Source organism: Solanum pennellii, chromosome 1 (genome assembly GCF_001406875.1).
Source record: "Solanum pennellii chromosome 1, SPENNV200".
Classification (NCBI taxonomy): Eukaryota; Viridiplantae; Streptophyta; class Magnoliopsida; order Solanales; family Solanaceae; genus Solanum; species Solanum pennellii.
In genome coordinates this window covers 86,214,179-86,227,266 of record NC_028637.1, presented here as the reverse complement: position 1 = coordinate 86,227,266, position 13,088 = coordinate 86,214,179, and the positions used below count along the sequence as shown (strand labels likewise).

Genomic DNA, 13,088 nt, shown 5'->3' with positions numbered 1-13,088 from the left:
AAATATTATTGAATCATTCAGGTAACCACATAATTCAATAATCTTCTTCAAGTGAGTAAGATTGAGATTCTTCAATTCAATATAATCAAAGTAGTCAATGATACCACCAACATACTGTTTGGCTGGTTGATGTTTTATTAATCATTTATGATAAACTTTGATACTAAAAAACGACTCCTCAAACACAGAATTACAGTTAAAAGATTACATATTTTAGCTGATTAGGAGTTTAGGACCACATTCTAGGTGTTACAAAATATGTATACTTTGTACACCATAACTTTTAAATATTCTTGAATATACAAACCAAAGAAAGCCAACAGTAAAAAATAAAAAAGGTAGATTTTCATATCACCAAAAAGAAAAAAACAAATCTTATATACAACGATTTGAAAAATAGTACTAACAACCCTGCAAATTTTGAATATCAAATAGGCTAGCTTTTGAATTGCCTCGACTAAAAGCAAAACAAATTTTTACCATAACAGGAGCTCGATCCCTTGGAGTTTCTTTTGATTAATAGCGTTCAACAATGGAAAAAACTTATGTCGATTGATTTATAAGAAAAAGGGTTTTTTGTTGGAAAGGAGAGTGTTGTTTGTTGGAAAGGAGAGAGTTTTCGTTCTTTGGAACTGATCCAAGAAAACAGAGGTTTTGTTTAAGATTTTTCAATGTCATGTGAGTTACACATCTCTGCTAAATTTGACAGAATTTTTTTTGTGTCGTTAGGGTTTTAGGGTGAAAGACTAAATTAATAAGTTTTTAACATAGATAAAGAACCTTTTCCATAAGTTGCATATATACTGGACCAAAATCAATCTAAATCCATACATTAAGGACTATTTTGATAATTTTCTCTCTCCTAACATCTCATAAATAAATTAAGTCTTTGCTGCTACTCCTAACATCTCACTATAAGTAAGTCTTTTTTACTATTTCGATTGGTTAGAATATTCATAATTTCTTGAGTCTTTTTTTCCACCATCTTCCGTTTTAGGTACCTATTTGCTTACTTTTTTAATATTAATATCTTTAAATCGAAACAAGGTTCTATGACTTCTAACTATGCCTGGATTGATCATGATGCGATTCAAAATATGCATTAATTTAGTTTTTATTTTTCATGCATAGTAGTTAATTTTACAAGATAAATATTTTTTATTACAATATATATAGATAAAAATCCGATCAAGTATAATCAGGTCAAGAAATGTTCAATGACCTTATAAATTTATGTCATGTGTACTAGATAATAATTTATGGTTGAGATCCATTTAAATTAGTATAACTTACATAAATACCATAGTGTAAAGCCTAAATTACCTTCTATCCCTATTATTTTTATAATCACATAAATCCCATATTTTTTAGACATTTCAGATACATAATTAAGGATCCGGATACATTATTGTTGATACATTATGTATCAATTTGTTGCACTTATTAAGGGAAAAAAAGCTGTAAAATCAATTTAAAATCTCATAGTATCCATTTGTTCCACTAATTAAGGAGGAAAACTTAAAATTAAATTAAGATTCCACAAATACGTTATTCCATTCCAAATTATTATCAAGAATTCAAAATCCTATAGTGCAACAACCCAAAAAAATTAAAAATTTAAATTTCTTCTTCTTGTTCATCGTTCTCTCTGTTTCATAAAAAAATTTGTCGAAATTTTGAAAAGCGGGATGAGTTATGAAGGATTGTATGAAATTGTTGCTGGACAAACGATTTCTTTTGTAAATCTTCAAGTTCATCGAATATCTTTTCGATTTTGATTCAAGATTATCAAAAATTTTGAGATTCTAAATTCTTCTCCAATCATTGAAGATCCTTTCCATTTGATTCAAAATTGACGAAAATTTAGAATTTCAAAATTATTCTCCTAGTTCATTGAAGATTCTTTCAATTTTGATTAAAAATTATCAAAATTTTTGAGAAGATACATCGTGAAGTTCCTTTCAATTTAAATTGATAAGTGTTGTATTTCTACTAGGTACACTAAATAAGAAAGTGTTGCCCATAAAATTTTAGGTTTGAGATCAATACATTATTCTTTTGCAATTGTTATGTTACAGATACATTTAGTATAAATTCAAATTTACGTATCATAACAAAAAAATTAGTGCATGATGTATTATTATTTATGTATGTTCTTTTGTTTGAGATCATGAAGATCCTTTCGATTGAATTGATAAATATTATATTTTTACTAGATACATTAAATAAGTAAGTGTTGCCTATAAGATTTTAAGTTTGAGATCGATAGATTATTGTTTGGTAATTGTTATGTATAAGATACATCTAGTATAAATTTGAATTTACATATCATAACTAAAAAATAGTGTTTGATACATTATTATTTATGTTTGTTATTTTATTTGAGAAATACTACACTTTAAATTTTTTTAGAAATACATTATAGTAATTGTTTGAGATTGATACATTATTGTTTGGTAATTGTTATGTATCAGATACATTTAGTATAAATTTGAATTTACGTATCATAACTAAAATAAGCGCTGATACATTAATCGTTAAGTAAGATACATTACATTTTATACATGATACATTAATCTGATGCGTTGATACATTAATTTAATGCGCAAAAATGAGGGATTTTGAAAATTTGTAAAACAATAGATCTAAAGCTCGAGCATGTGTCCTTCCTCGATTTCTTCGCTCACAAATGTATCACTAATATAATTTGATATTGTGTACGGAAACATATTCTTCTAAATTTGAATAACCATAGAAGATACATAGCGATCAATACTTTATTTATCATGCTCCGAACAGCACAAGCATTTGCTTGCTAATCTTATACCTTTCGTCTGAATTTTTTCCCTTAACTGATTCTGAAGTCCCCGCTAATCATGCCATTGATGAGGAGATTTCTGGCACTTTTGAGGAGTTCCACCGCTTCGGAGTCCCTTTCAGATAGGAGGACCCCTTTTTTGGGATAGACCGACGCGCTTAATCAATTCGTTGCTTCTTTCCTAATCCCATCGGTATTGGAAACGTCCTTAGTTCCTCGATTCATTCCGTGGCACGACAACACTTGATACATGATAAAATGATACATCTGGTAGAGACTACTTCTTTTCATTTCATAATGTAGTTTCACTAGCAAAAAAGAATCTCCTAAAACTGATTTTTTTTGCAGGAAACAATATGAATACATCATCTCTTTCACCTTTCCCTTATGCATATTATGAAGGTGAAAATGGAGGAGAATCCGATAATTCTTTGGAAAAAATTGTAAAGCGAAAACTTGAGTTTTTTTGAAAAAAATTGTGGAGAGATATTACTGAAAATAGAGAAAATTAAATCTGAAAATTGAAAAATGAAGGAGGTAAAGATTGAGGGAGTGAAAATAGGAAGAGATAGAGTGAGTGAAAATAGGAAGAGGTTGAGGGAGTGAAATAAGGAGTAAAAATAGAATGAAAAACGTGTATAATTTTATGTATCTGGAACAATGGGTTTGAAAGGAAAAAGAGGGATTTTAGAAATATTTTTAAATGATAGGGAATAATAGAAATTATGGAAAATAAAGATGTGTATATAGGTAATTTATCCNTTACTAGATACATTAAATAAGTAAGTGTTGCCTATAAGATTTTAAGTTTGAGATCGATAGATTATTGTTTGGTAATTTGTTATGTATAAGATACATCTAGTATAAATTTGAATTTACATATCATAACTAAAAAATAGTGTTTGATACATTATTATTTATGTTTGTTATTTTATTTGAGAAATACTACACTTTAAATTTTTTTAGAAATACATTATAGTAATTGTTTGAGATTGATACATTATTGTTTGGTAATTGTTATGTATCAGATACATTTAGTATAAATTTGAATTTACGTATCATAACTAAAATAAGCGCTGATACATTAATCGTTAAGTAAGATACATTACATTTTATACATGATACATTAATCTGATGCGTTGATACATTAATTTAATGCGCAAAAATGAGGGATTTTGAAAATTTGTAAAACAATAGATCTAAAGCTCGAGCATGTGTCCTTCCTCGATTTCTTCGCTCACAAATGTATCACTAATATAATTTGATATTGTGTACGGAAACATATTCTTCTAAATTTGAATAACCATAGAAGATACATAGCGATCAATACTTTATTTATCATGCTCCGAACAGCACAAGCATTTGCTTGCTAATCTTATACCTTTCGTCTGAATTTTTTCCCTTAACTGATTCTGAAGTCCCCGCTAATCATGCCATTGATGAGGAGATTTCTGGCACTTTTGAGGAGTTCCACCGCTTCGGAGTCCCTTTCAGATAGGAGGACCCCTTTTTTGGGATAGACCGACGCGCTTAATCAATTCGTTGCTTCTTTCCTAATCCCATCGGTATTGGAAACGTCCTTAGTTCCTCGATTCATTCCGTGGCACGACAACACTTGATACATGATAAAATGATACATCTGGTAGAGACTACTTCTTTTCATTTCATAATGTAGTTTCACTAGCAAAAAAGAATCTCCTAAAACTGATTTTTTTTGCAGGAAACAATATGAATACATCATCTCTTTCACCTTTCCCTTATGCATATTGTGAAGGTGAAAATGGAGGAGAATCCGATAATTCTTTGGAAAAAATTGTAAAGCGAAAACTTGAGTTTTTTTGAAAAAAATTGTGGAGAGATATTACTGAAAATAGAGAAAATTAAATCTGAAAATTGAAAAATGAAGGAGGTAAAGATTGAGGGAGTGAAAATAGGAAGAGATAGAGTGAGTGAAAATAGGAAGAGGTTGAGGGAGTGAAATAAGGAGTAAAAATAGAATGAAAAACGTGTATAATTTTATGTATCTGGAACAATGGGTTTGAAAGGAAAAAGAGGGATTTTAGAAATATTTTTAAATGATAGGGAATAATAGAAATTATGGAAAATAAAGATGTGTATATAGGTAATTTATCCATTATGTTATAGCTATATTAATTAATTAACTTGTTTATATTTACTTATTTGTATAATTTTCCTTTCGAGGATCGCTGCAACGTGATAAAGTAACTTTATCGAATTTTCATAAAAATAATTTCAACAATTAAAATTAATCTCAAAAATAAATTCACCAAACCGAAACTCTAGTGATTTTTCTATTGAGTTTTTAAGTATTAGCACAAGTAAATTAATTTTTATAAATAAGTAATAAATAAGTCTTTTAGACGTGGAATTTGAAATCCAAAAAATAAAATATATTAATGATTGCTAGAACAAATAAAAATAGCGTAATAGTGTAAAAATCAATTACATCTAAGGGCATGTTCGGTCATGTGATATAGAATCATGATATGATATCATAATATGCAATCATGAGATGAAGTTAAAATTTTATTTGAACATGCGATATGAAATTTTTGTGTCGTATATTTTTCATAAACATAAGAATCTCATATTTTGTAAAACTATTAAAATAACGTCAATTGTTTATTTAATTTTATCAAATAAACAAAAATTATAAAATTGCATGATAAATTTTGCAAATTAGGTAACTGTTTCATCTAACTTTAATTCAATAAAAAAAACGAACATAAATTGCAGTGTATACTAGTCTTTAGTATTACCCCCCATATAGTACAAACAATCTTCTAACGTTGAATTTGCATTTCTAGATCATATGACCAAGAAGACGGACCAACATTGTTACTTTGAGCCATTTGTTGGTCATCATTCCCAACTGTATTTTCATGCTCATATACCATAAATATTTCATTACTCATCTCGTATTTTCACAAATAATTAAGTAAATTTGTACAAGTTATAACGATTTTTACTTGTGTGTCAATATCATATGGTTCATGCTTTGTTTCACTTTTGTACAATCGCACATTTTTAGTGCATTAATTTCGTTTTAAAATCAAACCTATTGAAAATAGTGATTATCAAACACATATTACCAATTTGTCATTTTTCATATTAAATTGCTTTAAACATTTTCATATGTAGCCGAAAAGAGAATTTTTTTCATTATAATGAAAAAACAAAAAAAATGTTACTCCCTGCATTCTTATATATATTTACCAAATCAATTCTTACTTAATTATTTATATTCATCAAATTTAAATAATAATAAATTTTATATTGGTGAANAATTTCTAATCTCAATTTCCGAATTTGTTATTCCTTTTCTATTGTATTGCTATGATTTTTATTTTATAGCACATAAAAAATCTAATAATATATATGTCATTTAAAATTTATCATTTGTAAATGGTCTAAAAAACCCTCAATCTATATCTTCCAACTACACACTCCAACTTTACGGGTGTCCTATTACACACCTGAACTTTATATTGCTCTATCTTCTATACACCTAAGTGCTGACCTCAATACATAAACCAAATAATTAGTCTTGCGTGATTCCACGCGCTAGGTCCCCCGTTGAAACTCCATTGAGAATCTCATTTCTTGTTTTTTTCCCCATTTCTCTCCTAAAACGTAAAAGTAAAGAAAAGTCCTCCCCCATTTCGCAAATTTTAGACTGAAAATGATCCAAAATAATACATTAGCATCGTTCAAAATAAAGTGTAACAACAATACAAGAAAAAACACATACACCATAGCATGGGCAAGACCAAAATGTTATTCCCGAATTTAATTCGAACAAGAAGTTTGCAAATTCAGTAAAAATCCGTGCTTGTATCTCACTACAGGTTTGAGCATTGGGTTTGATTCATCCATACAAAAGCTTATTCAATTTTTCAATTGACATTTTTGATGAATTTTGAGAAAATTCAAAATTCTAATTAGAGACCTAAGTAAGAATTAGAGCAGATTACAAACCCTAAATTCAAGATTTGAAGTAGAAATGAACATTAACAACTAAATCGTACTTAATTTTGAGAGGAAATTGTGAATTTTTTACAAAAGGAACAATGATTAATGGTGGAGAAGAAGAAACAATGGGTTATTTAAAGGTGGGGAAGATGACCATTAGAGAAGAAGAAATTTTTCGTCAAATTTCTGCTTCTGACGCACCTTGAGGCGGTGACAACACCTCCCATGACAGGTCAACGCTTAGGTGTGTAGAAAATAGAGCAATATAAAATTTAGGTGGGTATAAGTTGAAGTATGTAATTAAAATTTCGAATATAGGTTGGGGGAGTTTGATTTCCGACCATTTTCTCTAAAATTTATTTTAAAATATGTTGAGATAAAACATGTGTCAAATGCGTATAAGATATCATAGACATTAACCTTAACACACAAATTGTGTAAAAACATAACAAATCTCTTTTCAGTAAATACAGACCAACACAAAGTTTCTAATTCCCACAGCCAATTTTTTCTTAACGAAAGTTGGATGGAACTGCTCTATTTATTTGTTTTACCTAATCTAATAACTCTATTAAAAAAATGGTAATAATTTACATAAATTAATTTGCAATCTAGTTTTACTCTAATATGCAACAAAATTTGATTCAAGGAAATTGAAATCCACCACCAGCAACCCCTTGTACAGCACCAGGACCAGCTGCTGGATTAGCAAAAGCTATCCATAGCAACGATAGTGTTATAGCAATGAGACCTGACCAAACAAACACAATTGTGGGTGTTTTTCTTCTTTTACCCATCAATCCTTTAGCAAAAGGATACAAGTGAGCCAACACCCAAAAGGCGAAAAATGCACCACCAATGAATTTTCCCCATTGAGGTATAATGGCGAATATCGCTCTAGAAAATGCAACTACAACTGCAATTATGTTAACCATACCAATGACTATAGGCGGTATCATCAATGGAGTCCATTTCACCATGTACAATTCAGCATACGCTTCATCAACGTCTTCTCCAACAGATTTATTAGATGTAGGAGTAAATGATGTTTCAAATCCCATGAATACTTTAAGTAAACCTAGCACAACAGCAGCAAGATGTGAACTAGTACCTGAAATAACCCAAAATTGTTCATTTCTCCACCAATCCTCTAAAGAAACACCTGACCATTTCACCTCTAAGATAGCTGAACCAATGATACAGATGGATAGACCGAATAGATATACTAGGAACGCTACGCTGAAATTTTGGACTATGAATTGACCGGATATGAGGCAGAGTGCAGGGAGAAAACAGAAAACAACCAGGAAAATTGATGTGCAAGGATAAATGCTAACGTTAATGTAAGCAATACGTTGGAGGAATTTGAGCTTTCTTGTTCCAAGAATTGCATTGTTTCTTGAGTAAAAGATTTCAACGGAACCTATAGCCCAACGGAGTACTTGATGTAGTCTGTCTGTTAGATTTATAGGAGCTGATCCACGGAATGCATCACGTTTCGTGATGCAATATATAGAACGCCATCCAAGATTGTGCATCCGGTATCCAGTAACCACATCTTCCATCACTGAACCATAAATCCATCCCATTCGAATACCCCAATCTGTATTTTCTTCGTACCTAATTGAAATGGAAGTTGTATAAAATGTAAAATAGGTATAAAATTCAACACTTTTACTGAGTTAGTTAACTTACCAACAAGATATAACAGAGACTGCTTCGGCAACGTTGGTGGCATCAAGTGGTTCCTTTGGGGTTCTAAGAGCACCAGGAGGTCGTCCAAACTTGACAGCAGGGTGATCAGCGATTGGACGACCTTGGAACTCAGCAATTGGAATAGATTCAGCTAACATTGTGGAGTTTCCAAATCTCTTAGTTAGTACATTCACATCAAAGTCATAATCAACTTCTGTGGCTTTCAATGCTTCAGCCTCTACATCTTTTTGTGGTGTCTTATCTGGTTTTGTTGGCTCGAATCCACAAAGTGCAAATCGCCTAAACATGCAGCCCGTCCCAACGTACATAGGACCCTATATATATACACACACATAATGGATGATTAAGCATGTTTAATATTGTTTTTGGAAATTTGAATAGAGTGGTTATAGTCACCTGCAGACCATCAAGGGCGCGCATATTTCCATCAAAAAACACAGTGTTGTGATTGGCATAACGATCAGAGGGATCGATTCCTTCAAAACGTTGAGGGAATTGAATAAAACATATGTCTTCTCCACCTCTGTCCATCATGAAACACATGCCTTCACGAATAGCTAAGCAGTTGTATATATAGTGATCATAATTAAGGTTGAGTATGAATGCACCATTAGATAAAATGGCAGAAGCTCTTACTAGGGCATTCATGGCACCTGCTTTTTTATTGTGATCATACTCACGTCTCTTCTCACGCGACACATACACAAACATTGGAAGCCTTATGTCCACCTCCGAAAAATCTAATAGCTTATCTTGATCACCCCCTCCCATTAGGGGATCACTACTTGGGGGTTTCAACATTACCTTTAAATTACAATTTCATTTATGTATATCAATATTTGTAATTAGGATTCAACAATTATGTACTACTATTTGCTTGAGAAAGTAACCTGAAGGATCCCGGGATGATCATCATTGCGATGATCCCTGCTGGGGATAGACCATGAGCCAGGCCAGTGAGTTCCATCAGCCATCCAAATAGCCTTTTGCACTTTGATTGCCTCTGCAGGATTAGTCTCATTCTCTTTCATCTGCTTTAACATCTTCATTTCTTCTCGAGCATTAAACGCGTCTGATCTCCTCCTTATCGAATCTTGCAGACTGTTCATTCTTACCTTAAATTCATCATATTCTCTTTTTACCCTTCGTCTATCTTTAACGAAATCACCTCTCTTCTTGTTCTTTGTAGGGTCTCCCTTGAGGAGAAAATAGGCTTCAGGATTCCTAGGCTCAATAGCATGTTTCCTGCAGAATGGTACCCACAAATCAGCAAAGCTAGTAGCTTCTGCCATTGCCTCAAACGTTAGAAGGGTACCGCCATCGTCTGAGACATAGCAAGTTAGCTTCTCCACGGGATAGTCAGCTGCTAAGATGGATAGGACAGTGTTGGCTGTGACAAGGGGCGGCTCTTTCTCTGGATCAGCCGTTGATACAAATATATCAACTCCTGGTAGATCTGACCTACCTAAAGGATTGGATGGTGATGGCATTTCAAACTTCTCGCGTAGTACCACTAAGTCAGTAGACCGATTAACTGGCGACATCCTGGGCATCTGATCCACAATCCATGAAAATGCAAACCATATTTCACATATAATTGACATCACGTATAACCACATTGCCTCCGGATTTGGATGTTGTATTCTCCATGCCAAGAAGAATACTAGTAGTACTAGTCGAATAAAATTTAGCAACCTGTACACAAACTGCAATAAATTAAAAATAGATCAAACTGATGTACAATTATCTTTACAAACACGAAATGAAAACTACAAACCTATAAGGGCTAATTAGGCCATGCGACATTGGCAACACCCTACTGAGGGGTTTCCAAGGTATATCAGCAGATGTATCCAACATGGTCTTAGGCATACCTCCTCTATCACCATCATCTCCATCCCTATCATCAGGCCAATAAGCATTTCCATACCCGTAAGTTCCTTGTGTCTCGAACAACCATTTGTTGTGATCAAACTCTCCATTTTGATTTCTCCTGATCATACCTTTTGAACCATCTGGTGCCGGTAATGACAATGCTCCATTAGAAAAGTTTGGGATCTCATCATCAAGATCCCCTACCTTGTAAGCTTCTTTGCAACCGGGGCATAGACCAACGTCTTTTTGTGCATCCATGTAACAGTCTCTACATATTTTGAACCTAAACACAAAACAAACACATAAACTTTGACGAATCTTAGTAGCTCAGTTGGTTGATTACTCGAACTTTCACCCACTAGGTGAAACATGAGTTCGATTCCCCTGAATCACAATTTACACATCAACTTTGTACCTTATCAACATGTAATAGCTAAATTACCTGCATTCACATGGGATTACATCGTTACCACGTTCATCTTTCATGATCTTTCCGTCACAAGCAGGCATGGAACATGATGATCCTTTAGATCCAGCCATTTGAGGATGATAAACTTCGGATTCAATGATCTTATCCATAAGATGTGCGCGAGTGACACTGTTGAATCCCCCTGTAAATAATGAATTAGAAACATATTGCTCTTCTGCTTTAGCAGCAATAGACATATCCATTGGCTGATTATCAGGCGTAGGCGGGATTTGAACAGTATAATTCATGTAATCTCTTGACAATTCACCCGACATATCAATGTCTTCTCTAGACATGCTAACATATCGTCCACTAGACGTTCTACGTGCAAATTTTACTGCTTGTCCACTTGAACTTTCCTTATTACTTATCTTCTTCGATGGTGCAGCCGTTAAGCTTGCCATTTTAGCTATGTAAAATAACTAGCTAATTTATTTTCGCGAAAAAAATTAAATGAATTGTGTGATCTTCTTCTCAACTGTGACAACAAATGTTCCCTTTCTGCATCATCATAACTTTTGAAAATCACTCTGGCTCTTGTTCAATGTTGCTTAGTATTTTCATTTAGAGTACTAAAAAATGGAAGGAAAAGAAAGGTTGTTATTGAATTAATTCAATTTACTTTAACTACTCAATATTACAATTTTTTTGTTTTGTTTTGACTAGTTCTCCGATTAATTCGAGAACCAATGAGAGGAATACTAAGCAAAGAAAAACTAGTGAGTATTAATTTATGGGGAGGTTGAGAAAGGTGTTTGATTGGATGAAAGAGAAAATGTATAGAAAATTGAAAATTAAGTAGGAAAGTTATAGATCGAAATGAGAATATAAACATAGAATTTTAGTTACTACAACTCTAGCGCTTTTTATGAAAACATAAAATAAAAGTAATTCAAAAACATTTTGTTACTAATTTTTTTTCATTAGATAAAATAAAATAATAATATTATCAATGTTTTTTCATTCGATACAAGCTAGCGCAAAAGTGTTCAATTTTGATAGCTGAACTTTTCAGAATGAAAGTGGAACGGAATTGCTCTATTTTTTCTTTACCCAACAATATAAAAAATTGTCAAAATTGAAAAAATTATGGGTAACAATAAGCTTTGTTCGCTCATGAAATATCTGATTTTTGATAAGATTAGTGGTGGCGAATGAGTGGATTGGGTCAAATATGGGGGTTATGGGTAATAATTTAATCCGTCCATAGTTAATATGGGTAAAAATTGATTGGGTAATAATTGAATTGGGTAAAATATTAGTTTAACATATTTTCATGAATAAATGGTATTTTACTTGAGAATTCAATATGGAGAACATATTTTAGTTTTTTTTTCCAGATGAAAAATGTTGAATATCCTTCATTTAGTTTTATTGTATCAAATAACTTTTCAATATAAAATAAATTTATGTAATAACAAGATAAGAATATTTTCATTTCAAAGTAAATGGATATTTGCATTTTAGGACTAAAACATGCTTAATGCACTTTAAGCAATGTCAATACTAATACATGATTTGCTTAGTTTACACTATTATTGATTATCAACTATAAAATTAAATGAACAAATAAAATGTAATTGTAATTAACAAAAGAAATATACATTTGAACTTTATATTTTTGGAGGGTCAAATACTTCACCTTATCAATTATAAAGAAGAATAGTTAGTTATATAGAGTAACATAAAAAGGAAGAGAAGTTACACTATTTTTAATTTAGTGATATCATGAATGTTTAGTGAATAAAAGTTAGAAGCTTAACCTATTTGGCTAATTCATATTTTACCCATATTTTATGGATCAAGTATGGATATCAACCTATATTTTACCCATGTGAAAAATCACTTACCCAACATAAAATTATGAACAAATTGAACGGGTCACCAAAATATGAGCTTATTTTGCCGGCACTACATAAGATGAATGACACTCTGACTGTCCTAGAATAGTAAAGTCTTTTGTTGAACTAGTCCAAGATCATCTACTAATTCTTGTAGCCATATAACCTCTTTCACTGATTTCGTAATTGTTATAAAATTAGCCTATGTGGTGGACAAAGCAAACAAAAGATTGCAAAGTTTTCTATTATCTATGACACTACTAGAAAAAGTAAAAAAATAAAGATACCTAGACTACCTACGTAAGAACCAGGTTCTTGTTTGTAGAAATAAATAGTAACAAACGAAACAGACGTTTATCGTGGAAAACCTTCTTCT

The 13,088-nt window shown here is 31.7% G+C and overlaps 1 protein-coding gene across 1 annotated transcript; it reads right to left on the bottom strand.

The window, feature by feature from the left end:
* Nucleotides 1-7,385: 7,385 nt before the first annotated feature.
* Nucleotides 7,386-11,501, bottom strand: LOC107024446 (cellulose synthase-like protein D4). Its single transcript, XM_015225437.2, has 6 exons — nt 10,845-11,501; nt 10,305-10,685; nt 9,418-10,222; nt 8,924-9,331; nt 8,507-8,841; nt 7,386-8,431 (listed from the first exon to the last, which is right to left on the bottom strand). Exons 1-6 carry the CDS (start codon nt 11,273-11,275, stop codon nt 7,456-7,458), a joined length of 3,336 nt encoding a protein of 1,111 aa, XP_015080923.1. The 5' UTR covers nt 11,276-11,501; the 3' UTR covers nt 7,386-7,455.
* Nucleotides 11,502-13,088: the final 1,587 nt, after the last annotated feature.

Coding starts and splice junctions, on each gene's coding strand:
- LOC107024446 (XM_015225437.2), bottom strand. CDS start 11,275: ATGGCAAGCTTAACGGCTGCACCATCGAAGAAGATAAGTAATAAGGAA. Junction 10,223..10,304: donor GGCCTAATTAGCCCTTATAG/GTTTGTAGTTTT, acceptor GTTTGTGTACAG/GTTGCTAAATTTTATTCGAC. Junction 8,432..8,506: donor GTCTCTGTTATATCTTGTTG/GTAAGTTAACTA, acceptor CATTTCAATTAG/GTACGAAGAAAATACAGATT.